General features: G+C 43.3%; 1 protein-coding gene across 3 annotated transcripts in view; it reads right to left on the bottom strand.

The window, feature by feature from the left end:
- Positions 1-2561: 2561 nt before the first annotated feature.
- GLDN (gliomedin) overlaps positions 2562-27430 on the bottom strand; it is a 42243-nt gene continuing 17374 nt past the window's right edge. For 2 of the 3 annotated variants that reach the window (XM_006261068.4, XM_019477613.2), the window contains exons 5-10: positions 25963-26118; positions 24654-24791; positions 8703-8786; positions 8491-8616; positions 7367-7517; positions 2562-4002 (exon numbers count right to left, since the gene is read on the bottom strand). In XM_006261068.4, coding sequence (XP_006261130.4) covers positions 3543-4002; positions 7367-7517; positions 8491-8616; positions 8703-8786; positions 24654-24791; positions 25963-26118 — 1115 coding nt within the window. In that variant the 3' untranslated portion in view covers positions 2562-3542. The remainder of the gene's footprint in view (positions 4003-7366; positions 7518-8490; positions 8617-8702; positions 8787-24653; positions 24792-25962; positions 26119-27430) is intronic. The other variant, XM_059714670.1, reaches the window with a different exon arrangement.

Here is a 27430-nt window from a genome sequence, read left to right on the forward strand (position 1 = left end):
AATGTTGCCATTATTGCCTTGCATTAAACTTGTCCTACAGGTGAGAAGTAAATTCCTACCTCTAATTTTCATACCCCATAAAAATCCATGGGTCCATGTTTTTAAAGGCTCTATCATGTGACATTTAGAGTTTTCATGAAGTCACAATGAGCAACACAAAAAGAAGTCTCTGTTATTTCTAGTGGAAGCTAAATTAAGCAGATTCAGTATATCTGATTTTTTTTAAATATAAAATAAACTTAAAATGGAAAAATCTGGTATAAATCAAAGCGAGTTGCGGTTGTGGGGAGGGAAAAGGAGGGGGTGTGTGTGTGTGCACATGCATGCGTGCGTGCACACTTAAGCAATTGTGACACTAGCTTAACACTCTTTGTCTGGATAGAGAAATTCATTGTGCTTAGGTGAAGGGAACTTTCAGCTAAAACTCAGAGAAGCAAAGGGACTCAAGAGTTCACAAGTATTAATAAAAAATCGTAAATTGTACAATACAGGTACCATCCTTCATCAAGAAAGAATTAAATGTGCTTTAAAATATAGAGATCACTCCCACCATTTGGAATGCAGCCATTTCTGCAGTTAAGAGGAGGTGAGCGGTGGCAATACTAACGTTCTACAATGAGAAAGGAAGAGGTTACTCATGTGATACATTTACCATTTTAAAGCAATTTGGAAGCTTACCAGTGCCTCAATCACAATAATAAAATAAATTTTAAATACTTATAAATTTTGGTATTTGATATTGGGTTTTTATAATGGAAAATCAGAGTTCCCCCTGCCCCTTAGCTCGAAGAATGCAGGTCCAGGCCCCTGACTCCCAAGCCATAGCCCTCCCAGGCCTAGCTTAACCAGGTATCTGGGTTTTCTGTTTCCCACAGGAAAACAGAGAAAAATGCAGATCTTCCCCTTCACCCAGGGGAAACACGGATTTTTCATTTTAATGGAAAAACGCATTTTGCGCTTTTGCAAAGAGCTCTCTTCAAGCTAGCACAGTTCCAGCCTACAAGTGGCTGAAGGGAAGCAGGGTGGTCAAGGCAAGGATACTATGTGCATGCAAGTGCACATGGCCACCAGGCAGCTTGGAAAGCAGCTCCTGCAGGTAAGTCTTTGGGTGGGGGGAGGGACTGAGCTGGGCAGGGCTGGGGCTGCTGCCCAGCTGGGGGGGGTCTGGGGCTTGGGGACTGGAATGTACAGCCACAGGACCCGGGCAGGAGTGGGACAGGGGATAGGGGTGTGTAGCAGCAGCACAGGATTGTGGCCTTCACTGCTGCCATCAGGGTAGCATGGAGTTTGCAGCAGCAAGGAGCTTTCCCGCGCAGCCCTGCTCTGCCAGGCCTCCCTAGCTGAGCTACAGAGGCCCCAGGGGAGGGCAACAGGGCAAGCAGCCCACCCCTGCTCTGCCCACAAATCTGGGGGGGCACAGGTCTCTCCTGCCACCCCTGGGAGTGTGTGCAGCAGCAAGAAGCCAGCTCCATCCCCTGCCCACGCCCTCAGCAGGCAAGCAGCAAGCGTGAGGGGGAGCCAGGCTCCATGGTCTGCTCCACTGCAACAGCCGCCATAGGTGGCAGCCAGGGCTTAGGGGCTGCTGTGGAGGGCAGCCTGCCCCTGCCCCACAAACAGGTCACCCCAGCCCCCCTGGAAACTTCACGGCAGTGGGGAGCCAGCCCAATGGACAAGCCCCTTCCCACTCCCCACCCGGGCCCTGCAGCCACACACTCCAGCCCTGTGTGCCAAGTTCCACACACTCCCCAGCCCCAGCCCTGCCCAACTCCCTCCCTCCCTCCCTATGGGGGCCTCAATCCACCAACCCTCTCAAGACTTTCCTGCAGGAGCTGCTCTCCAGGCTACCTGATGGCCATATGCATGAACATGCACATGGTGCCCCTGCCTAACCACCCTCTTCCCGCTCCCTCCAGCCCCTGGCAGGCTGGAACTCTGCCACCTGCAGAGAGCTCTTTGCAAAAGTGCACGATCCACAGATTTTTCCACTAAAATAAAAAAAATCTGTTTTCCTTGGGTAAAGGGGAAAATCCACACTTCTCTGTTTTACGTCTGGGAAACAAAACCTGGATCACTGCTAATAATTCATGACTATACAAGTGCTTTTAATAAAAACCCATCTATTTAATGTGTGAGCATAGGAGGTGAGAATGCTTACTGTTCTACCCAATTTGATTGAAAAATGAGGTTAGGTTTGTTTGGGTTTTTTTACATATTCACACTTGAGCAACTTTTTGTACTACCATAGTTGTAGAGCAATGTTAACAGGCTCCACTAGGGAATTCCACGCTGCCTTTAGCTGAAGGGAGATTGCAAAGTGGAGTGTTTGGAGCCTCACTTGCAGAAATTAAGGCACCTTCAGAGTAAGGCGCAGATTTTTCGGATTTAAATTTTGGATCTGGACGTTTGAAGTGGCAAATCAGCACCTAAGGCCCCTCCTCAATACAGCCTGAAAATGGCCAGCTTTTGAGGTCAGAAAGTTCCCACCTATAATTGCTCAGCTGCAGTTGTTATCAACTCCAATGTAATCCAACACAAAGTATATAAAGTGACAGGATGCAGTCTGTAAGCGCTGTGAGCAGGACATTTATTCCTATTCCAAAAACATTTTCACAACTGTATTTGTAGCAATACAAAATTATATTCTTTTTTCTAACTTGAAGTATGCCATAAATTGAGGCCAGATTCACTGAAGGTGCAATAAGGCAAACACATGACACTTCCACAAAGAAGTATAATTTACATGCAGTGAGTGGGAAGGATGAGTTTATGGCCAAACAAGAAACCAAAATGACTTCCACGTCCATTTCCCATTAAAGCAGACTCTCCCTCCCCCTGCACATAGATTCACACATTTCAGCAATGTATAGTAACGTTACCATCTACATAACTTGTGCTTGGGCTATTTATCTCTGTTATTGACTAGTTATCCAGATCTGCCAAATTTCAAAATTTCTTGCTGATTTTTGACCTATAACTATGGGACCATTTTAAATAAAGTATAACTTTGGTCATGGTGATATGTACATTAGTACAAAAATCAATGTCCAGGCATTTTAAAGAAAACTTTTACATAGAGTCAATGCATGGTATTAATGATAGAAAAACAAATGTGTGCACGAGCTCATTATTTAGGCATTTCTACTTGATTATAACTGTTGACTAGAAAATGATGTAGCTCTAGTAGCTGCAATTTAGGGTTAAAAGTAGGCACTGCTGGATACAGTAGTGTATAATTAATGTATATTAATCAATAATCACTGTATATTAGATGTAATTATAACCTGCATGGTAGGGAAAAAACACACAAAAAATTGTCCTAACACATAGTGTATCACTTTTAATATTTAAAACCCTTGTTCTATAAAGCCAAGAATGGCCTATATAATTTAAGTAACAAGAGGTCTGAATCTCCCTTTTAAGCACGCACAAACTGTCACTAACCAACGGGGGATTTGTGTATGCTAAGGAAAGAGACCCATGTATATAGCGCAGAGCTTTAAATAGCATTTTTCACTATGCATGATATATCATTTTTAACTTACTCAGCTGTCAAAATGCACAGGGTATGTCATTAAATAGCCATTCTCCCATGTATACAAGTCTTGGTTTCTGAGACTGTATGAAAGCATAGCAAGACCAGATTGTGAAGATCGTAATTCAAAGCTTGCATCAATCTGCTTCTCTTTCAACAAATCAAAAGCAAAAGTTACTCTCATATCCTTAGTATCAGTAACATACAGCACTCCACATGCTATGAACGCATTGCCAGCTTTGGACTTGGGGTACGTAGTGTTGACATGCCGAACGGCTGAGAACTTCTCTTCATCGATATGCGCAACATTGATATTTTCATCAATTCTTGAGGCGTAGATGATCCAAAGACCCTTTTCATCCACTGCTATATTGAAATATGTCTTGGAGTTAGAAAAGAGGTAGTTGCGACCATGATGCAAAGCATTTTCAATTTTCAGTGTTTTGAACAATCCTGTATCAAGCTCAAATCTGAAATGAAACGATAAATATTTAGCCTTCTATTTATACCTGGTGGCTGGTTATATTAGTTGCAAGTGGGCAGCTATTAGTGGGAATCTTGGTCAAGGGGAATGAATGAGTGACAGTCCCTGAGATATGCCCCAGGAGCAATTCCACACACTCACAACACCTTCCAAGCTAGAAGGAGCAAAGAAAATAGCCAGAAACACCATCATAACAGACAAAACCCACATTGTGTGACAACATGGAAGATTATGAAAGGATTTGTTCTAGCCTACAAAATCTTTTCCGATTATCTAAATGAAAGAAATCAGCTCGGGAGAGGAAGAAGTTTGCAGGAGAAATGTAATGGTCCCTCAAGTTAATTGCAAATGATGCTGGGAGAAGCCACAAACTGATAATAGGAAACCATATGCAGGAATCAGTTTTCTGCTGAGGAGGAACTGAAGCAAGAAAATGTTATAGAGTTAAGCAGACTATCTGGGCTGGCCACCAGGCTTGCAACTCCCCCCTACTTAAACAGAATGATTTTTGGAAAAGCTTTTGATCAACAAAGCACATCAAAGGAATAAAAGCTCTTCTTTTAAAGACCAGACTTGCAGCCAACATTCTGACCCAACTCCAGCCTCTGTCAAGGCAGCCTGACTGTCTCATTTCTGAAGTACTGAACTGTTTTTATTCCTTGAAATTCCTTGATGATAAAATGATAATCTGCAAACAGCGCTCAGCAACTTTCTTAGAGCTCCTCTAATCCAAAAGGGTAATGAACTTTTACTCAGACACATTTTCACCTTGTATTTAACCACTGAATGATAGCGTTTTTGGCAAGCACAATGTGTGTTTTATTCTTCTGATTAATAAGTTTGATACCAGGAACATGTTTGATAGTCTGACTTATACCTAACAATACTGCCCACATCATTTCTCCAAGTATGCAGGTAGCTGCAACGTCCAACACAAGAACCTAGAATGACTCCAAGTCCTACAACAAAGGAAGATGGGATGATTCCCCTTTGCTTCTAAGGGAGGCCATGCTGATCTGGGTGAGAGGTGCACTGCTCTCCCAGGGTGTCTTTACATAGGCTCTGGAGGTGGGGGATGGAGGGAGGGGGTTAATTAGTGCAGCTCTCAGGAGCCACTCTATTAAAGTTCCCGCAGCGTCTCTTGTATTCAGCTTCACATGCTTCAAAATGGTAGCAGGGGCACTTTAACTAAAACTCATAAAACGAGCTTTAGTTAAAGCACCCCCACTGCCGTTTTGAAGCATGGGACGCTGAATACATGAGACACTGAGGCTGCTGGAGCCAATTAGCATGAATTGGAGCAGGCATTGGGTATGTGTATAGGTGCCCCCAATGTGAGAGCTTCCTGTGAAACTGCTCCATGGGTGAAGGGCCTCTGGGAAATGCACACACTAATGATCATCCATCATCAACTTACTTCTCTCTGTTCCTAAAAACAGGCCATGCTGATCTCCTTGCCTAGGTGAACATGAAGTCCACTCCAGGGAAGCACAACTTCTGCAGGAGCTATACATCCATACAGAGCTGGAGTACACAAACTCTACAGAGTCAGACCTACAAAAGGCCTGCATATGGAGACTGCCTTTTTCTGCTTCTTTCCCGCCCGACAGACACAACACGATGATGTGGAAACTGAACAAAACTTAGGACATCCCTCTCCATTATGTGGAGTTTCCCCTTGTAGGGGATTATCTAATCTAGCTAAGCAATATCAAGTATAACTGGAATAGTTCCTAAAACCTTTCCACTTTGGGATCCATAGCATGATACACTGCAGCATTTCATCAGTCTGATATGAGAGCAATCTGCAAATATTCTCTTCAATTAAGCACAAAAGAGAAATAAAGCATTCCCAGTGTAGGCAGTGTGATCCTGGGAGAGAACTGCCAGAGGTAAACAGCCAAACTCAGATTTGTTGCAAAACCTTCATCCTTCACAAATGTGCATCACCAGAACAATATTCACATTATGAACAAAACATCTGAGCCTACTCCCCAGCTCTTTACTTGAAACAAGTGTAAAACCTCCCCTTAGGAGAGCTTATTCCAACTAAAATTGGAGAAAAGCATGAGAATTCATGAAATCTGCCACCACTGATCACACTCTCCTCTGCACTGAAGAAGGAAAATTTCTTAGAGAAATTAAATGATATCTGAAAAGGTAAGTTTAGAACAGAAAGCTTTAGCACTAGGCTCCATATCATATTACACTGCTTAGAGAAGTATGTTTGATTCTTGTAACAGGATCTGATGGAATTTAAGTGCAAGTATCTCTGGCAGAAGAAACAATGTGTGATCCCCATAACCTATTTTCATTCTTTGGCACCCAAGTAGATTTAGTAAGAAGAGACTATAATCTGCCTGGAAAGAAGTATCAAAGCCTGGTGATGTTTTTGGCTCTGACACCAGACTCAAATAAAAAGCAGGTGCAAACTAACCCTTCACCTGTGTGTTTGGTTCTTCCCACATACTTGGGTTATACTTTTGATTTGCACTGGCTGCCTGCTTGCCTCAATAAAAGCTGAAAAGATAAACATGATCTCCACAAGCCTCACCAGGTTCAGATGTGGTGGAAAAACCCCAGAACTTGCTAATGACATGCATTGAGACAATGAAGCCAGCACTCCTCAAGGACATCTGCCAGCTCATGCAGTCACTCTGCATTCATTTGATGCCTTACTTTCTCCATTGTAGTTCATGGACAGCAAGAGGAAAAACACCAAGAGGAAAGCCACCAAAATCCTCAAATGTACTGAAGTCCTTAGTTTCCACTTCTGACTTCACTGCAAGAGTCCAAACTGCAGGTTTGAGGACTATACTATTCAGAACAGTACAGGTCATAGGACAAAAGCCTGTTAACAACTGAGTTTCTAGTTACATATCACAAATTCCACCTCTGCACGTGACATCATCAGTCTTGCAGCCCAGGTGCTCTAAACATCACCATTATTAGATGAGAGAGGGACCCAAAAGGTCTGTAGCTTAAAACTTTGTTAAAAATTGTGCAATGCAACTTCACGCCAAGAAAAGAGGCGCCTAAAATAATTCCTTAAACCTCTCCCACCCCACAAGATCAGGAGGAACTAAACATCTGGACTACAGATTAAGATTTCAGCCCTGGGTTTTTGTGACCTATTTCTAGTACCAGATACCAAGTTAGATATCACTGACCATTCCTCTCATTTTTGCCCACAATAACCCCAAAGGAAACATAAAACATTACATAAACTATTGCTGCTTTGCCACCTGAAGTTAATCTCCACCATGCTAACCTATATACATGCTTTTCCTCTAATAATATCTTATGGCTATGGGGAATGCCACACCTCCACCAGGTTAAGATGGACTTACTTCACAATGAGATTGGTCCCTCCTCTTTGGTAGTACAGACAGTGGTTATATATCGCATGGCCACATCCATAAAAGATCCCTGTGAGGTTAATCATCTTGTAGCTGTCATTCAGCAGTGCATTTGAATTTTCATATTCTTTTATAAAGTTTCCTAAGGGAAGGGAAGAAAAGTCCTCTGGTTGGTTTATTTATCTGCCCCATCTACCCTGCTTCAACTAAAAGCGTGACAATCAAGTTCCCGACTCGCATTAAAAATTATAGCCATGCTTTCAACATGCCTCAGAGCTAGAACACGCATGAAACAAAATCCAAATCCTTAAAACTGATTTAGGTGCTTAAATTCCATTGTTCTCAGTGGGAGGTAGGTGCCTAAACACCGTTAAATCCAAATCAAGATTTGTTGTACAATGTGTATACTGCAGGAAGACTGATAGCATTCAACTGGAGATTGGAAATGGATTCTACATGAAATACACCTCACTCAGAACCTAGGCCATTTCCATGCTTTTTCCTTTCTCTCGTGCTGTTTTTCTTAACCACAGCAACCTCAGTTTAGGAAACGAAGTCAAGGGGGAAAATGATACCAAAAAAAAAAACCACCCCCAAACCTAAGCAAGTAACCAGAAATCCCACCAACTAGGACTAAGAAAAATTTTCCTACTTTTTTCCTGGGTTTTCAACTAAAATTGTTTTTTTCTTTCTGTAAAAATGTCTACTTTACACTTGTTTTTGTTTTTTAAAAGTGTTGTCCATGAATAAATGCACAATTAACAACTTTTTAGCTGATGGAACACGTAAAATTTCCTTGGAGAGAATTTTTCCAGCCAGCACCAGCTAAAACTCTCCTTAGGAAACCAAGATGCATGTCCAGCTATATTCTGAGAGCAAATGATTGTTTTTAAATATATGCTTGATATGTGGGTTTAAAAAGTGACCTCCACATTGCAATCATGTCTTTGGCATTTCTCCATGTGGGACAACAGCCTTTCCCACAAAAGTGCATCTTCAGTCAATTTTACATAGGATATTTCCAAAGTACATGGATGTGACTAAAAGAGTAAAAGGGAACAAACACAGGACAAAATTATTAATCCACTTGATCCCTGCAGTTGTATTTGCCATACCTGAAAAATGCATTGTGAGCCAAATTCTTTCATCACTTGTGTTTGCAGGCTCCTGCATCCAAGTTCCAAATGTTTGCTGTATCTTAGCCATCTGAACGGGGCTTCCTATTGACTTGATGATACATTCTAAAAGAGAAAGACAGATTGGCCTTATCCTTGACCTAAATTGGTTAATAATAGCTATTTAATGCATCATATTTAAGATGGGTTACCAGCTTTTCTGGGGTGGTGGTCACTGGCTTTCTCATCCACTTTTCCCACCAATGTATCATCATTTGGTACAGCACAAGTTTCACCTAAAATTGGGGGACAAAAAAATTAAGTACTGACCGTCTGGCCTTCTGGGGTACACTTGTGCTTCTTGTTATTTGACAAAAGCAAAAACTTTGCCTTTTCTTCCTGCCTTGCCTCTTTCATCCTAACATCTAAGGTAGGCAGTTAGGGACAGAAAGCTGTGACGCTGCTCTTGGTAGACTTCCTGTAGCACAAGGCCTGCAGCACAAAAGTAGGCTCTAAACCACGGGTGGGCAAAATATGGCCCATGGGCTGTTCAGCATGAGCAGCCGGGTCTGCAGCAGGCGCAGGGCAGGTCAGGGCTGCACATGGGTCCCCGCCAGAATTGCGGGGCTAGGGCCAGCAACTGCTGCCGCCTCAGCTGCCTAGAAAGGCAGTCCAGCGCAGAGCTGCTCCAGCCCCACTGTGTGCCCAGGGGCAGCAGGGTACACCACAGGTGGGCAGTGCAGAGCAGGGGTGGGAGCCAAGTCAGGGCTGCGCATACATCTGCCTGATCCACTCCTGCTGGGGTCAGTCCGGAGCAGGTGCGGGGCATGTTGGGGCTGTGCTGCTGGCGGTGGGCTGTTGTGGGGCGGGGCCAGGTGCTGACTCACTATGGGGTGCACAGGGGGGCTCTCATGCACACCCCACCATACCCACAAACCCTCCCCTGGAAACCCACAAACACACTCTCCCCCACATGCACACACCTCTCCCCCCACAAACACTGCACCCCTCAACACGCACCCCCCAGTCACACCCACAGGTCTTTGGGGGAGAACCCCACTCACTACTACCCACATACACCCCACCACACACATGCACTAGCCACCCTCCCCTAACCCCCATGTCCCCCAGCCACCCTCCCCCTCCATACACCCCACAAACCCCATACCAACCCACACATCCCCAAACACCCCCCCACAAACCCTCCATACCCACCCACATATACCGCCAAACCCTCCCCCACACCCAACATACACCCACAGCCCCACACAAACCCCATACTCACCAACCCACCCATACACATACCCCTCTCCCCCCGCAATGTACAAGAGTAAGACTTCATTTTGAGCTATTATGAAATCACCTCTATATACACAATGGAAACACACACAAACCAGGACAAAAAAAAGTTTTTTTTTAAATAAAATTAAAATATGTTATTGTGGATGTTAGGTTTTTAGGAGATAATTTTTTTTTTCTGGTTTCAAGATGGCAAACCCGCTTCTGAAAAAGAAGTACTTCTGGGCCAAGGGCAGGGACTTCCAATGACAAAGATTAGGGGGAGGGACTTCCAGTACCAAGATGGCTACCAGGGGGCGGGGCACCTGTCAAGAGGGAGGGCTACCCCTGTGGCCCGCAGTAGCTCACCAAAACTCATGAAGTGGCCCTCCAGCTGAAATAGTTGCCCGCCCCTGCTCTAAACATTCACAGAGTGGTAGGCTAGAAAGCACAGAGTCAATGGGGGTTTCAACTTCATACTATGCAGTTCAGCAGAGCTTCCACAGATGAAATGGATCACTGCTATGGGTTGAACTCAGGGGCTCTTTTTTTGGTGTAAGTAGTCAAAGGGCATGGGCTTGAGGACAGCCATATGTTCAGCTATCGGTGGACAGAGCTATAGCTTCTTTTTTCAGGTAGGTGACATTGCATGTGTGCTTGCAAAATACTTTGGATATATACACTTCTGAGCCACTATCTACTTATTTGTATTTAAACCTCTCTTCTAGTCTAACAGTCCCCATGTGGTGACAGAGTAGAGATTCTACAGACAGAAAGGGAACTGGAAATGGGAAAGATGTTTGCTCTCAACACCCTTCCCCCTCCACTGATGACACAAGGATTTCAGGATGTGGGGGTTTTTTTCTCCCCTTCTAACTGGCAACCTCCCACTCAGGTTTTTCAGTCCAGTTTGACAAATCATTTTGCTAAGCAGAGTCTAACTGCTCAAGAGTAGCATAGGGAGCCTGTGCATTACCTAATCGTAAAGGAAATAAGTAATGTGCAAGTACAAAAAATACATGAGTAAGACATCAGGAAACTGTCCAGCTTGCCATTTAGTGTCACCAAAAATGTTTGGTTTAGAATTTAATTACGGCTATTAAAGAGACTCCAAACCACATGTAAAACTTCTATGACCCCAAGACAGGGTATCCTTCATAGGCAAGAAGAAGAGTCTCATCCCTGCCTTTAGTGCCAAGCATGTATTCATGCATAATTTTCCTGTGGTTTAATGCTGTTGGAATCCATGTCTTTCTTATGTTGCTTTTTCCTTTCTAACCGTAAACAGGAGGAGAAAGGGTATTTATACATCATATCCTTCCAATAAACTCTGAAAAGCAGTTCACTGAAAGAAAACAAATACCATGAAAAAGGATGGGAATTATTTTTCCAAAGACTTGGAAGTATTTTGTGGAGGATTTTTCAAATTGTTTACATTCTTTTATAAGGGCTCCAGGACTCTTCAGATTCCTCCCCAAAGCCACAGAAACTTTTTCAGTATAACAGTTCTCAATAAACAGTTTCCAGTTCTGTTTTACTTCAGATTGCTGGAAGAAACCTGATTCCACTGCAGTGCTGTTCACTCACCCTCTCCACCCCATTTCACTGTTTCATCCACCTGCATCATCCTAGCTGACAGTCATGTACAAGCTCTTCTGAGTAGATATGTTTTTTTCTTTATCCCTATACCACCTAGTACAATGGAGACATGTTCCCTGATTAAAGGATCCAGGACACTACTGCAATACAAGCATAATTGACTGAGGTTCTTGAACTACAGCTGAAGGGGTACCTTAGCACTCAGGAAAGAAGGAATAGATTGTACAGTCTTTTGCTCCTGCTGTCCCTTTCCCTGCCTCCTCTGACATGCCTTCCTTATCTCTTAACTCATCCAACATTAACACAGACCAACTGTATTCCAAAATGAAGACAATGAAATGATATTTCACCTCATCCATTAAAACAGTGGGCACAAAAATTTTGTTCTAGGGGGATCTTATCTCAGTTGTGTACCCTTCAGCACTCATAAAAGTTACCTCCAACAGAAGCCCAACTGGACAATCCAAATGTGATTTGGCAGATAAGGGTGCCCAACCAGCTTCTAAGAATCTTTAAATGTCCCTTTAGTCTCAAAGGCTAGGGACAGACATTCAAAAAGCCTGAGCCTGAATTCTTTCAATCTTTGCAGGTTAGCCCAACCTGCACAGATTGAACCGATCTGCAAGTGGCTAGACATTCACTTTTGATTCAGGAAATGCAGGCACATCCCTGCAGTGGCTCAGGCCAGAAGCCAGGGGGCACTATAGTGAGGCCACCCTTCCACAGTACTAATCTGAGAGGAGGGTGTGGCCAGGTCCCAGCACAATGCTTTGCTTTGAAAAGGATTTAAAATCTCACCCTGGCCTGCACAGTCCTCAGCCAGGGTGTGCCTGGAGGGGGAGGGGGAAGGGGAAGCAAGCCCTCACCCGGCTTTTCCGCCACTTGCAGCTCAAGGGGCAAGGAGTGTTGCCAGACCCCAGCCGTGGTTAGGACTCTGAGGCAAAGGGTGGAGGAGGGAGGGGAAGGTGAAGCTGCTTGTGTGGACTGTATGCATTTGTATTACCCTGCTAGCTAGTGCTTCGTATTTGCCTAAATCTCAGACTGATAGCACTGACCGGTCCCATTCACTGCAAACTAGGTCATTTCTCACACCTCTCTCTGTCCCCTGTTGAACACTGACAGATTTTGGGATGGGGAAACTGCACTCTAACCAGGCTCAATAACTGATGCGTAGAGGCAATCACCAACATTATTAATCGCTGCACAGTGAAACTTCCTTTGATATAAGGGTTTCAGGGTGTGAGATGCCTCTGGCTTTGAAACAAGCCAGCAGCCAGCAGAGAGCTTATCATAACACAAAGCTTATTAGCCCATCAGGAAAACAAAAGCCTTTCCCTCATTAGTTCAAGTTCTTCTTACCGCAGGGTACAGACATTTTGCAAAGCATTTGCAAGCCACTGGCTTGCTCAGGAAAAAAAAAACTTTAAGCAGATACTGTTCTGTCTGCCTTTGTTCCAGTGAAATTGGAGACACACACACATAGACACCTGTCAGCTTTAGCCAACATGGGGGTAACCATGCCGCTGGGGTCCATGCGTGAGAGGCGAGGGTGGGAGTAGGATCCCTGCTTGAGCAGTGAGTGGTGAGGGGAGGGCAAGGCAGGGGCAAGCCTGGTAAATGCTGCTGTGTCCCTGCCAGGCAGACTTCGGCTGTTGTCCCCCACCCCCTTCTCAGCCAGCTGGAGCTCTGGCTAGGGATAAGAGAGGCAGGGCCAGCCCTGCTCTCTGAAGCAGACAGCCCAGCCTGGCCCAGGGATGAAAAGCATATTGGGATGCTGGGGGACTGTGATTTAACTAAAATCAGGAAGGGGTCTGGGACAGAAGTTCCATAAACTAGTTTAACCCAAATCAGTTAAGTCTGGGTATGTGTGCATGACACTTTAAAGTGGGTTAAATGCTTTTGCACCACTTTAATGAAGTAGGTGTTTGCACACACTGGTGGCGTATTGCACATTAATTCTAGCCACTGTACCACATTCAGCAGCACAATGCATCTTAAATGACTTTTGGGCACAGCAAACTAATACTCCAAGGAGTTTTAGTTTGCTGTCCTACAGCCACGGAGCAAAGCACCGGGCCCTGTGTGGCTTAGGGGCTGCACAGGCAGCCCATGCAGGCAGGCTCCACTGAAGGAAAAAAAAAAAAGCAGCAAGCCTGATCTTTTTTTATTTCCCCCCCTGGAGCCTGCCTGCCTGCAAGAGCTACATGGGGGCCCAGTCCTTCCCTCTGAGCTGGGTGCCTGCAGGTGGGTGCTGTCTGGGGGGTGGGGGACACACTGCCAGCCCCTCACATCTCCCCCCCCCAGCCCGGGGACTGGTCTGACCACTGGCAGCTCGCCCTCCCCGCCACCGGAGAGGGTAGGTTAAGACATAAGTGTACACAACAGGGGGGTTTACTTTGCCCTAAACTGAAGCGGTGTTTTTTGAATAACAAAAGCAGACACATTCAGGTACTTATCTAAAGTAATGCCGCAAGTCAGGAGGAAAACAAAAGCAGAACATATCCATCTCAAAGCCTATTGTTTTAACCACTAGACCTGAATCAATGCCTTGGTCTCCTCCAAGACTAGTTTATTTGGTCTAAATAGGCTAATAAATAATTTTAATTTCTCAACCCAAGAAGGGATGCAAACATTTATCTTGGCTGAATCCTTGACAAAAAAACAAAATGGTGTTTTTGATTGAAACTGTATTTTATATTCCCAATTCCTCAGAAGAACTATATAATACATAGTCATCCATTAGAGCTCTCCACTAAGATATTAGAAGAAAAAGCTAAGGTTAAGCTAAGACATTTGATTCCTGAAGCTCATGTTTCCCAGACTAATTCCAATTAACAAAGTTAAATGTACTAACAGCTCTCCCAGACAGCCTTTTATCTATGACTGCAGAACAGTCAAGGACCAGGTCAGTGTTTCTGATGAAGTTGAGTACAGTATTTGGGTTTGAGAGTATTTGCAGCATCCTCTGTGAACTTTTAGCTGCAAGAAACAGAAAGCAGCTATGGCTAAAAGATTTTTCTCAGTAGGCAATAAATCAAGGCCTGGGGATATACCACTTGAAAATTTCATAGCTTTTCTTGCCAAAAACATTAACATCCTGCATATTTTCGTTAAAAAATATTTTGGCTGGGAGCTGATGAGTTTATAGAATGCTAAACCTATGGGTTTGGTTGAGTTATGCTTGAAATCTCTATAATAGCAACACCAATAGTGGAAAACATACCTGAGTCCTAAACTTACTTACTTACTTCTTAAAAAATGCTCTTTTTAAATGCTCTGAAGTACTAGCTAAGGAGATTGATTTTTGTATCTGTATTAGCATCTGACATGATCATCTGAATTTCAAAACAGCCTTTAGTTTTCCCAAAGAGGAATCAAAAAACATAGGATTTTTGTTCACTAAGTGTAAACAGTATCTGAAAAAATACCATCAATTAATAATATGTTAAATATAATTTTCATTTGGAAGTTGGGTTTCAACTTCAACATTCAACATCCAGAAAGGATAGGAGCTAAACATTCAGAACTCCTAAGGTTCAAATTAAAACAAATGTTATTTCAGACCACCTACAGAACTACCCAAAATATCCAAATGATGTTGAATGCAGTCAAATGGGTGATAGAGTTTTGCATAGTAGAACAGATGGATCCTGTGACTTAAGTTTTTATGGTGTTACATGCACAGACACACTGGCTAGAGACAGAAGTTACACATAAACTGGTTTAAGTGATCAGAAACTGGTTTAAACTTGTTGCAGAACAGAAGCTCAGTGCACATAAACCAGTTTTAAAATGGCTGAAACTGGTTTAAGATAAGTTTGATACTACATTCAACCAGGTTTAAGTGATTTGGGTCAAACCAGGGTAACTGATTTGTGTCAGAATTCTGTCCCAGACCCCTTCCTAGTTCAAGTTAAATCACAGTCCCCCAGCATCCCAGCATGCTTTGCAGCCCAGGGCTGGGCTGTGCTGTGCTGTCTGCTCCAGAGAGCAGGGCTGGCCCTACATCTCTGGTCCCTAACTGGAGCAGTGAAGGCTGGCTGACTAATGGAGAGGGCAAGCCCGGCTGGGAATGCAGCCTAGTCTGCAGGCAGAAAAGGCAGGGGGGGAGAAATGGGACTGCCCCCACCAGGCAAACCCCAGCTGGGGTCTGAGGCCAGGGAGGTGGGTTAAACACCCCTTGCCCCACTCAAATTTACTGCTGGCTGTGACTGTGGACATATCCCAGAGGCACCTGGAAGTAGGAAAAGGAAGCGATAAGCAACCCTGCGGAATCCTGCTGCTGTGATTTTGGACTGCAAATCCCAGAGACCTCAGAGGCAGCAGGAAGAGGAAGCTAACACACAGCCCATGCTGGCTAAGTACCAGAGAGCCGTGCTCTAGCACCCCTCGGCAGCTGGCCTGAGCCACTGCAGGCGTGTGGCTGCATTTCTTGAATCAAAGGTAAATGTCTCTTCACTTCTGTTTCAATTTACTCTCTGCATCTTAAACTAACCTGCAAAGACTGAATCAATTCAGCCTCGGGCTTTTTTATTGTATGTACTTAGCACTGTGAAAACCTATAGCACTAAAAATAAAAACATGGAAAGCAGAAGTCAGCATGAAGTGGCAGGATCAGACATTTCAGTTTCAATGTACAATATGGTCAGATAACCAGTGCAGTGTGAACAGATATTTTATAAAATTAATCAAGAGGACTAATGTTATACTAGAAACACTATGTGGATTAAAATAAGGTAATTCTTCTGAATCCTAGTGCTAATATTTCATATTGCATTAATGAAAAGGGAAAAAAGCACTTTAGTGTTATGGTTTAAGAGTTCCAAATGAAGCCAAAGATTATATTTACATAATGCAAAATTGCTCTATGGAATTCTCTGCCACATGATATTAGAGAGGTTGAGAACAGTTAAGGATAAAAAAATGAATGAAAAGATATTACAAATATGATTTAGCCTGCCAATTTCTGGGTTTCTCTATTTCAAAAAAGGCCAGACTTCTGCTCTCCTGCTAAACTCTGTTCTTTTACTGTAACCTTGCTTTTACTGTAGCCTGGCATGACTTTGTCATGGGTAGGTCTTGTCTTACCAATCTCATCTTCTTCTAAGAACAGGTCTCTCGCCACCTGGACATGGGAGATGAGGTAGACGTTATATACCTAGACATCCAAAAGGCTTTTGATCTAGTAGCCAACAATATCCTTGTGGAAAAACTGGAAGACTGTGGACTCAGGTGCTCAATGGTTCAGTGGGTGAGAAACTGGCTACAGGCTAGGGCCCAGAGACTTCTCATGAATGGATCTGCATCATCCTGGCACGAAGTGGCCAGTGGTGTCCCTCAGGGGTCTCTGTTTGGGCCAGCGCTTTTCAACATCTTTATCAATGGTTTGGATGGGGGAGTGAAAAGCTCATTGGCCAAGTTCGCAGATGACACCAAGTTATGGGGCAGTGTGGTCACGTTAGAAGATAGGTTGCAGATATAGGCAGACCTGGGCAGGCTCGAGAGTTGGGCAGACTGGAACCAAATGAAGTTTAGTGCTTCCAAGGTGCTCCATCTGGGGGCAAACAACCCTCAACATACATACAGGCTCGGTGGTGACAGCTTGACTTGCACCATGGCAGAAAGGGGTACTGACTGACCATCACATGAATATGAGCTGTCAGTGCGAGGCGATGGTCAGAATGGCAAATAACATGCTGGCATGCATCAACCATAGCATCCCATGTAAAACTAAGGAAGTGATACTCCCGCTGTACTCAGCACTGGTGAGACCGCAGCTGGACTACTGCATCCAGTTCTGCGTGCTGCACTTCAGTAAGGACGTGGAAAAACTTGAGAGGGTCCAGAAAAGAGCCCCCCCATATGATCAGGGACTTGCAAGTCAAGCCATACAAGGAAAGGCAGAGGAACCTGGGCCTCTTTAGCCTAAAAGAAGAGAAGGTTGAGAGGAGACTTGATAGTGGCTTACCGCTATATCAGAGGAGTGCATCAGGACCTCAGTGAACAACTGTTCACTAGGGCACCCCTGGGGAAGACCAGGACCAAGGGATACAAATTCCTGGAAGGCCGCTTCAGGCTTAATACCAGGAAAAACTCCTCCAGAGCCCAGAGGTGGTGCAGTCACCTACCCTGGAGGTTTTCAAGAGGAGACTGGACAGTCACCTGACTGGGGTCACCTAACCCCAGTTGTCTTCCTGCCTAGAGCAGGGGGGGCTGGACCCAATGATCTGCAAGGTCCCTTCCAGCCCCTAACCATCTATGAATCTATGAACGTCACCCTCTCAACCCAGTTGACTGTCACCTCCTGTCTGACACCGAGTCAAAGCTCACAGAGGCAATGACTTTGCTTTATAGATCTTCTCTGTATAGTGTCTAACACAGTGGGGCCTGATCCATGATTAGTACTAAGTGGATTTGATAATGCTTGGCTTAGCACAAACTGCTATTAACAACCTACAATGGCAACTTATTTCCATATTCATTCCATTATAAGATACCCTTGAATTTAGAAGGGTACCCATATTTTCTCTCAATCTAGGAAATAAATAAAAGGTCTACTAGAGATGCAGCCACTATATCTTTTTATTCTTATTCTTACTCTTTTCTTACTTTTTAAATTCAAATGTAAGACAGGCTATTTTTTAATGCTTTAAAAAGTGATTCTCACATTCAAAGAAATACAGAATAAGAACTAGTTTTTCACTTTGCAAATTCTACAAACTCATTGTGAAAAATGAAATGCATGTGTTTCTAAAGTATGTCCTAGCCTTGGCTCACTAGAAGTGCCTATAACTTGAGGTTGACATCACTAATAGCTGGTTTTATCAGCTGCAACAGTTATCTTCCCTTTGTTAGATAAATTAGATGCTAGACACTGCAGACAAAGCACACAGTGTTAGCACTAGGCAAAGGGCTACAGCAGCTGAACTGATCCAGTAAGAATGGAGGTGTCCTCTCCAATCACCTCTGCTCTGAAAGCTGAAGAAAGTTCTGTGTTCTCACTTTGATGCCCACTAACAGAATATAAAATCTTGACACTTTCTTAATGATGAGATGTTTCTCATGAAGCTTATAGTGTTATCAATGTCTAGTTCTTGTGATGTTCAACTCTGATATACTGATTAATGAGCCTAATTTTCAAAAGAAAGCCCACTTTACTGAACCCTTTAGTTACTGTATCAGGCATTGCTAAATTGACTTTTTCAGCATTTCTAGATAATATGTACAGCATTTATCTTCTGCCAGACTTTGTGCTGGATCATTGTGATGTTGTCAGAAAGACGGACTTCATTGGGTAGGCAAATTATTCCCACATTCCCTAGGGAGATTGCAACTGTCACCACAAGCATGGATCATTCATTGGCTTCAATGGACACACTGCATATGTAGGGAAAAGAAGATAGTAGGGAAAATATGCTTGCAATCTCAGTTAATAATGGCTTTCCCAATAATCTGAGTTTAAGATTGACTGCAGTACAATGTCTTCTTAACTGTCTTCCTCATCACTCACTTCTGCTAACAAGGTGAAATAAGGATTTCCTCTTCCAGGCATGGACATTTCTATAACTTGTTCCTTAAAGTTCTCTTTGTTTTATGACAAAATTAAAACCATCTCATTTACAGGAGTATTCATTGTGAAAAAACACTAGTGATTTTGGACACCCAAATTGAGACATCCTAGAGGACACCAGGAGCTCAAACAACTCAACACTTTCTGAGCAGCATGTTCCTATACGGCATCTCATATTAGGTTCCCAAAAACTGAGGTACATAAAATCAAATTACCTTTTAAATGCATGGTTCCATAACACTTACAGAGGTACCATGTCAAAGGCCACTGTAATTGGTAAATGGTGAAGAGAAGAAGCAATAAGGACATTTGGTACATTGGATGGGTGTACCAAATTTTGGGCTAGACATGTATAGGATCCATGAATTCTGATGGTTTCATGGAGTGGGGTGCTGATTGTTGTATCAATAGAGATGAGTTGACAGGTTTTGTGTTTCTTGTTAAAGCACAGTTGTGTCCCATTTGGTGCCTGCTGATAAGCAGTGAGGTTGTTTCTGATGAGGAGTTGGGTGAAGTCGGGAGCTGTCTGAAAGCTGGGGGGAGGGGAGGGGAGAGGTGGGAAGGACAGATTGGAATACTTCTCTCAAGGTCTGGTCATTTCCAAGCACAGGCTGTAATTGTTTGATGATCCTGCTTATCAGTTCAAATGTGGAATGGGAGTTGACATCCAAGGGTGTGCAGTCAGTGGGAATTTTCTGCTTGTATTGTAGTAGGCTGTTCTGGGTATTTAGGTGGCTATTTCGAAGATACAGTCTCTTGCTCTGCTGGAGTGTCCTTGCAGGGTGAAGGGAGTTTTCAGTTTGGTAAGATAGGTGTTAAGAGTACCCTCCCCAGAACAGATGCAGTGCTGACTGTAGATAACAGTATATTTGGTGCACCAAATGCCCTCATTGAAACTATGTGGGTGAAACTAGACAAAAAACTATGCACCAGAGTGAACAGTCAGAAAAAAAAGATAAAGGGCAGAGACACCTGAACATAGGTGGTAGAATATTTCTCACAGAAAAACCACTCCCCCATCTGACCTCACAGCCCTTATGTTCAAGGGAAATTAGGAAAACACTTTTAAAAGACAGCCCAGAAACAAAAAATTCATTAACTTACTGAACACTAACAATCAGGGACCTAATGCAGATATTGACTTCATGAACCATTATAATCTATCTGATGCCCACCAATCTCTGCACTCCTCAGGTGATAACAGCCCTCCTGAATGGTCTTGCTCTTTCACTTATAGGTGATCCTTTCCACATCTCTTATATCCTGTGTTTATCTGCATATCGAGTTCTGTACAGGCTTTTGTTCTATCTCCTATATAACCTAGGCTGTATCTGCCTTTTTCCCAGAGACCTGAAGAAGGGAATTTGCTACCTTTAAGCTCATCTAAGTCTAACCATACAGTGACTCCAGTAAAGATAATCACCCACAGAAATACTTGCCTGTCACAAGAAGAAATTCAAATCTAACAAAAAAGTTGCAATGAAATGCATCTATAATAAAGGCAAAGATAGAAGGATTGATTCATGTTTAAAAGGCTACAATATTACTGCATGCATGAATACCAAGCACCAAATCTTTCTCCCACAGAAGTGCTTAGGTAAAACAAATTTCAATACTTAATTCTCGTGATAGGGTAGCAAAATGCTCAATGCATTATAATTCTAATGTTTTACAAAAGACTCCTGTGGTGTAGAAAATAAGTTTTGTATAGTTAATTGTCTGATAGAAAAGAGGATAAATGAATGCTAATTAATATGATACTGCTCCACATAGCAGAGAGGAGTTTTCCAGTGGTTTAAAAATACTTTGGCTTTGAGACATAATTTCAATCTATTTTTAACTGAGAAAAAAAAAAAAAGAGCATCTTGCATAACATGGCTAAAAGCTTTGTTTACTATGTGCTACCACAGCGAAGGGTTTCTCCCCTACAGAGCAGAGAAAACAATAGTTGGGAATGTAGAGCTTAAAATGATAAAATGAAATAACCTTGCTACAGATCTGTGATTTAAGCAGCACCTTCTGAAGGGATTGCAAATGGACGGTGAAATCCTTACCCCTTTCTCTGGCCCCTGAATTGCAGGGGAAAGGGCCAAAGAAGCATAAAGCAGCTCTAACAGTTCTGCCTGGGGCAGATTACCCTGGCACAGGCACTATGGCTGGCAGGTCTAAGCACAGTCACTATGGATAGACTCCTCAGAAGTCCCAGTGCCAGTCCTGTCAGCTATGGGCTGGCGTATGCATTTGTGTGGGGCTGGGCTCTTTCCCTGGGAGGCCAGTCTGAGGGGGACAGGAGACCAGGAAAGCTTTTAAAGAAACCTTCCTGAGGGCACAGGAACAAACCATCCCAATGTGCAAGAAGAATAGCAAATATGGCAGGCAACCAGCTTGGCTTAGCAGAGAACTCTTTGGTGAGCTTAAACACAAAAAGGAAGCTTACAAGAAGTGGAAGTTTGGACAAACAACTTGGGAGGAGTATGAGATTATTGCTTGGGAATGCAGGGATGAAGTCAGGAAGACCAAAGTGCAATTAATTGGAGTTGCAGCTAGCAAGGGATGTGAAGGGTAACAAGAAGGGTTTCTACAAGTATGGTAGCAACAAGAGGAAGGTCAGGGAAAGTATGGGTCCCTTTCTGAATGGGGGAGGCAACCTTGTGACAGATGTTGAGGAAAAAGCTGAAATACTCAAAGCCTTTTTTACTTTGGTCTTCACAGGCAAGGTCAGCTCCCAGACTACTACACTGGGCAGCACAGTTTGGGGAGGAGGTGAGCAGCCCTCAGTGCTAAAATAACAGGTTAGGGACTGTTTAGAAAATCTGGAAATGTACCAGTCCCTGGGGCTGCCTGCAATGCATCCGAGGGTGCTGAGGGAATTGGCAGATATGATTATTGTTTGAAAACTCATAACGATTGGCGGAGACAAGTGTAAAAGGGCAAATATAGTACCCATCTTTAAGAAAGGGAAGAAGGAGGATCCAGGGAACTACTGACCAGTCAGCCTCACCTCAGTCCCCAAAACAATCATGGAGCAGGTCCTCAGATTCCATTTCTAAGCACTTGCAGAAGAAGGTGATTAGGAACGGTCAACGTGGATTCAACAAGGGCAAGTCATACCTGAACAGCCTGATTGCCTTCTATGATGAGAAAAATGGCTCTGTAGACATGGGGAAACCAGTTGACACAATATGCCTTGACTTCAGCAAGTCTTTTGATACCATCTCCCACAGCATCCATGCAAGCAAGCTGAGGAAGTATGGTTGGGTGAATGGACTGTAAGATGGACAGAAAGCTGGCTGGACTGTCAGGCTCAACAGGTAGTAATCAATGGCTCCATGTCTAGATGGCAGCTGGTATCACATGGACTGTGTCAGGGGTCAGATCTAGGGCCAGTTTTGTTCAGTATATTCATTAACAATCTGGAAGATGGGATGGATTACACTCTCAGGAAGTTCACAGATGACACTAAGCTGGGGGGTGTAGTAGATACACTGGAGGGTGGGGCTAGGACTCATAGTGACCTATACAAATTGGAGAATTGGGCCAAAAGAAATCTCATGAGGTTCAACAAGGACAAGTGCAAAGTCCTGCATTGAGGACAGAAGAATCCCATGCACTGCTACAACCTGAGGACTGACTGGCTAAGCAGCAGCTCTGCAGAAAAGGTCCTGGGGGTTACAGTGGCCAATAAGATGGATATGAGCCAGCAGGGTGCCCTTATTGCCAAGAAGACTAACAGCATACCGGGCTGTATTAGTAGGAGAACTGCCAGCAGATCAAGAGAAGTAATGATTCCCCTCTCTTCTGCACTGGTGAGGCCACATCTGGAGTACTGTGTCCAGTTTTGGGCCCTCCACTATAGAAAGGATGTGGACAAGTTGGAGAGAGACCAGCGGAGGGCAACAAAAATGGTTTGAGGGCTGGGGCACATGATTTCTGAGGAGAGGCTGAGGGAACAGGGCTTATTTAGTCTTCAGGAGAGAAAACTGAGAGGAGATATAATAGCATCCTTCAACTACCTGAAAGGGGCTCCAAGGAGGATGGCACTAGACTGTTCTCAGTGATGACAGACGACAAAGAGCAATGCTCTCATGTTGCCACAAGGGAGGTTTAAGCTAGATATTTGGAAAGACTTTCTCACTAGAAGGATGGTAAGGCACTGGAGCAGGTTATCTAGAGGGGTGGTGGAACCTCCATCCTTGGAAGGTTTTAAGGCTCATTTCAACAAAGCCCTGGCTGGAACGATCTAGCTGGGTACAGTCCTGCTTTGGGCAGGAGGTTGAACTAGATGACCTCTTGAGGTCCCTTCCAATCCTTATTTTCTATGATTTTAGGATTCAAGGGATATTAGTCAGCTACACAGGTAAGAGTAGGGCTGTGTCAACTCTATGCACTGCTTCAGACCTGGGAGCACCCATACCGCCAATGAGATCTGGAAGCACTCATCACTCCTGGAATTGAACCAAAAACTATTTGACAGGACAACACTGTGATTTAGTGCACTTCTGGCTAATTACTCATCCCACCTGACCTCACTTTTCCTATTTGTAGAGCAAAGTAATGATATTTCCCACTACTGAACTAGAAAATGGAGTCAGCAATGTCTCCAAGTCTCTTGTGGTGACTAAATAAACATTCATAATGTATTTTTAATCACCAGCAACCAGAAAAGGTGGAAACAAAACTCAGGAGGCTCCTGGGTCCAAACTCGATGGCTCATTCATTTGAACATGCATTCTCTCCATGAGACACTAACCTCCTCTCCTTCCTCCAGTTCTTAAAGACATGGCAAATTCAGCTCAGCTCCACAGCTAACTGGGAGGTTTGCTACAAAGCAGACAAACACTGCAGTGATATTAAAGTCTAACAGTTAAAAACTAAAAGATTACCAGCAAAAGTAGTAAAGATTTCAAAAAGTATTTGCAAATATTTTCCGGTTTTCCTTTCATTCAAGTTTACTCCCAATCCCAGCCATTCTTTTCCCCAAATACTTCATGCAAACTACAATATCCCTTATATCACTGGTTCTCAATATTTTTAGATGCACAGCACCACTGGATCTATACTTGAGGCACCCCTGGGAAAATGCTAGCTCTTTGTTTTTATGCTAATTTTTGCCCACAGAAAAACAAAAGGGCAGTTTTTCTATTGCAAAGAATTCAGAAATATAACTATGGATTTCTACTTGAAATATCTGGTTTATCTTGTGAATCATGTTTATACCTCTAATAATGCTTACATTGTTGCACCCTGAGGCACCCCTGAAAGGATCTTGAGGCACCCCAGGATGCCATGGTACCCTGCTTGAATATCATTGTCTTTTAGGGTTTAAGGAGTTTTTATTCTCTTTGGCAATTATTTTTTACCCACTCCACAAAAGGACTTGTTTTTAATTCCCTCCTACATCCTCTGATAACTCAGAGAACCTATTTACTCCCCAGCCTCACCCCGTCCAGCACAGAACATCATATGGAAATGTTTAGCCACAAATGTAAAAGCAGGAGGTATTAACGGGGACTGCATGCCACCTCACTGGCCTAGGATAGAGCAAAATTCTTAAGCACAGGCTTGAGATCAAGCTTGTGAGTAGTCTCATTGAAGCCAATGTAGCTGAGTACATGCTTGAGTGCTTCAGGGGATCAGAGGCTCATAGCAAATGTAACCTAGTACCTGCCATAATGGCAAAAATGAAAATGCACAAATCCCAGACACCAGCACCGACCTGTGCACTTGCTGCTGTACATGTTCTCTTGAATCTGGGCTTTTGCTTTGCGTTTCCCTGGTGGACCGGGAGGACCTGGAGGACCTGGAGGACCTGGTGGACCAGGTGGCCCTGGGGCCCCTGGCTCACCTTTGGTACCTAGGCATAAAGCAGAGTAGAGATTAAGATAGTAGAGGTGAATGCGCCTTACATAGCTGGTTTCCTATATAAGTTGGATTTGATAGACAAAAAGAAGCTTGCGGGTACTTCTAATATAGCTTTTGCCTGGTGATCGCTCCCACACATGGGCCCTGTCTGAAGGCACAGAGTTGAACGAAGTGGTGCAATACAATGATATTTACTACAGGAATAAGCTACGCACATGTCTGTTCCAAACACATACCTCCCCACATCTGTGAGCAAGCAAACAAATGGAAATGTATAACAACAATAGAAATGATTTGATACATATTTCACTGCTTTCCCTGTGGTTCTCAGTAACAAAGTAGCAGGCTCCTGACCTATTTGTGACAACTATTGCTTTTAATTGTAGCCAGGTTTTAAAAAAAAAAAGTCTGATGTGTTTTTCAAACTATCACAACTAAATTGTTTTATCCTATCCTTTTGGCATTGTGGCTGTGTCGCAACCAAAGAGAACATAGGGCTGTAATTAAAAGCAGGACTACCTTTCCTGCTTTCTGAGACCTCAGAGTCTGAAGCTCCAGTGCTGTAATTTTAGGCAGCAATTATTTGTGGCTGGCAAGAGGCCTCCACCATGCATTCCTAGGTGGAAACCCGCCCATCGTTTTCTAATAGGAAAAACTGCAAGATGAAGGGGAAAGTTACTGAATGAAAATGGACTGGAAATGCGTACATCTCTCTGTCCAAAGTCTGAGTAAAAGAGTTTTTGTGGGGAGCTACACCAGGATGAGGAGCATAATCCCATGGGAGGGGGGCTCTACCAGCTGCTTCCAAACCCTCGAATATGCTCAGCTACCCACAACTGGGATTAAGCCCAGCCCAACTGTATAGTGTCAGACCCTACCTGTGCACCCTTGTATGATTTTCCAAGCAGAACTGCTGCAGTGCCTCTCTCTCGGGACTTTCTGTGGCCCCTGCACCTCTTTGGATATTTCACTGTAAGTGACTTTAAATGTTTAAGCCAAAGAAAGTACTAATGGCATTGCTTTAGCAGTAGCTTAAATTATTACAGTAAACTGAAGTGCTTGGGGCTACTTTTGCAGAATACCTTAGTGCTGTAGAGGGCAGGCAGCTTTATTGGATTGTGTATTTCTGTGTCACAGGACGTTGTAGAAATGTTTGTTCTTACCTTCCAATATCACGTTGTTGTTTGCATCCCCTTTATCACCCTTTGCTCCTCTTGAGCCTTTTGCTCCTGGCACCCCATCTTTGCCAGGTAAACCCAGCTCACCAGGGTCTCCTTTTTCTCCTCTCTCTCCTTGATCACCTTTCGGTCCTGGTAAACCTAGACAAGAACAACATGTTAGCCATGACTGTGAATAAATATATTTATAAGGAAATAATTTCTAAAGTAAATGTACCTTCCCTTCCTTTTTTGTCTTAATGGTAAATACCCAGCACATATTATTTATGCAGTATGAAACCAGTCATTTTATTTGACATGCTGTTTATCAGTGTTGTAGCTTCCAATTATTTTTTATGATCAAGAAGAAAAAACAAAAAGTTCTGTAGACGAATAGTAAGGTTTCAAAATACTTGTATAATGCATAGGTCACGGGGGGGGGGGAATCTTTAAAAAAATGCTCTGTAATTTTGGGTGCCTGGCATGGGATGCTTAGAAATGGAGTCTGAAGTGCTTGGCACCAACATGAGTGTTTCTGGGAGATGACCACTATGAGGAAAGAGGAAAAAAGTGAGAAAAAATGTGCCACTAGGGAATCAGCTCAGAACACAAGAATCCTGACTTCCATCTACCCACCGGCCACCAGAAAACACTTACTGCTTTATTACTTTTAGCACAAAACTTTTCATAGGCTGCTTTGCTGGCTTTCCTTTATTTTTCTTTGCTAGTCAATTAAACCTTCCTGAATGCTATTTAAAAACAAATTTTGAGGGAACTGTTATTCACAATCACTTGCTTTCAGATACTGTCCATGATTTTGTAGAACATGAAAAAAAAAAAACCAGCCATCAATACAACTCCACTTGGCTGTCTTTTAAGATAATACTGCACTCGTTGTTGGTAGCATGATAACTTGAGCCAAGAAAAACAAAAAATCTCCTCTTCTAGTAAAATTACCTTTATTGTGTTCTTAACATTTTATTTTTCTGACATCATGATAGCGTGCAGCCTTCATTTCCTAGTAATGTCCTCATGCTGCCTCTTCATCCTGCCTCCACACTAGCTATGAGAATGACCGGTCCAGATGCTTTATGCAGCTGACCACTTAGTAAAATGTTAAACACCACATTGTATTGTTGAGTCTTATGACTCCAAGCAACCTCCGTCAGCACATTATGCAGTAAGGGGACAGAAATGAAAAAGAACAAAATGTGTTTGTATAATTTGTGTGTCAAAACTTTGTTCTTTCTGCTTTTCTCTCTCTCCCAAAACACAAAGATGTTAGCAACTACAGAAAAGCAAACAATTGTGCTACCAGTAGACCTGCAAAGTTCTGATGCCAGTGTGAATCACTCAACCAGTTGGTAGATACTGGGTATAAAAATACCTTTTTTTTTTTTTTTACATGCAACTCAACTATTTAAAATGATTCATCAGTGAAACACAAAATATACTAGGAGTTCTGAGATGAAAT

The sequence above is a fragment of the Alligator mississippiensis genome, chromosome 11, assembly GCF_030867095.1.
Source record: "Alligator mississippiensis isolate rAllMis1 chromosome 11, rAllMis1, whole genome shotgun sequence".
In the NCBI taxonomy this organism is placed as follows: Eukaryota; Metazoa; Chordata; order Crocodylia; family Alligatoridae; genus Alligator; species Alligator mississippiensis.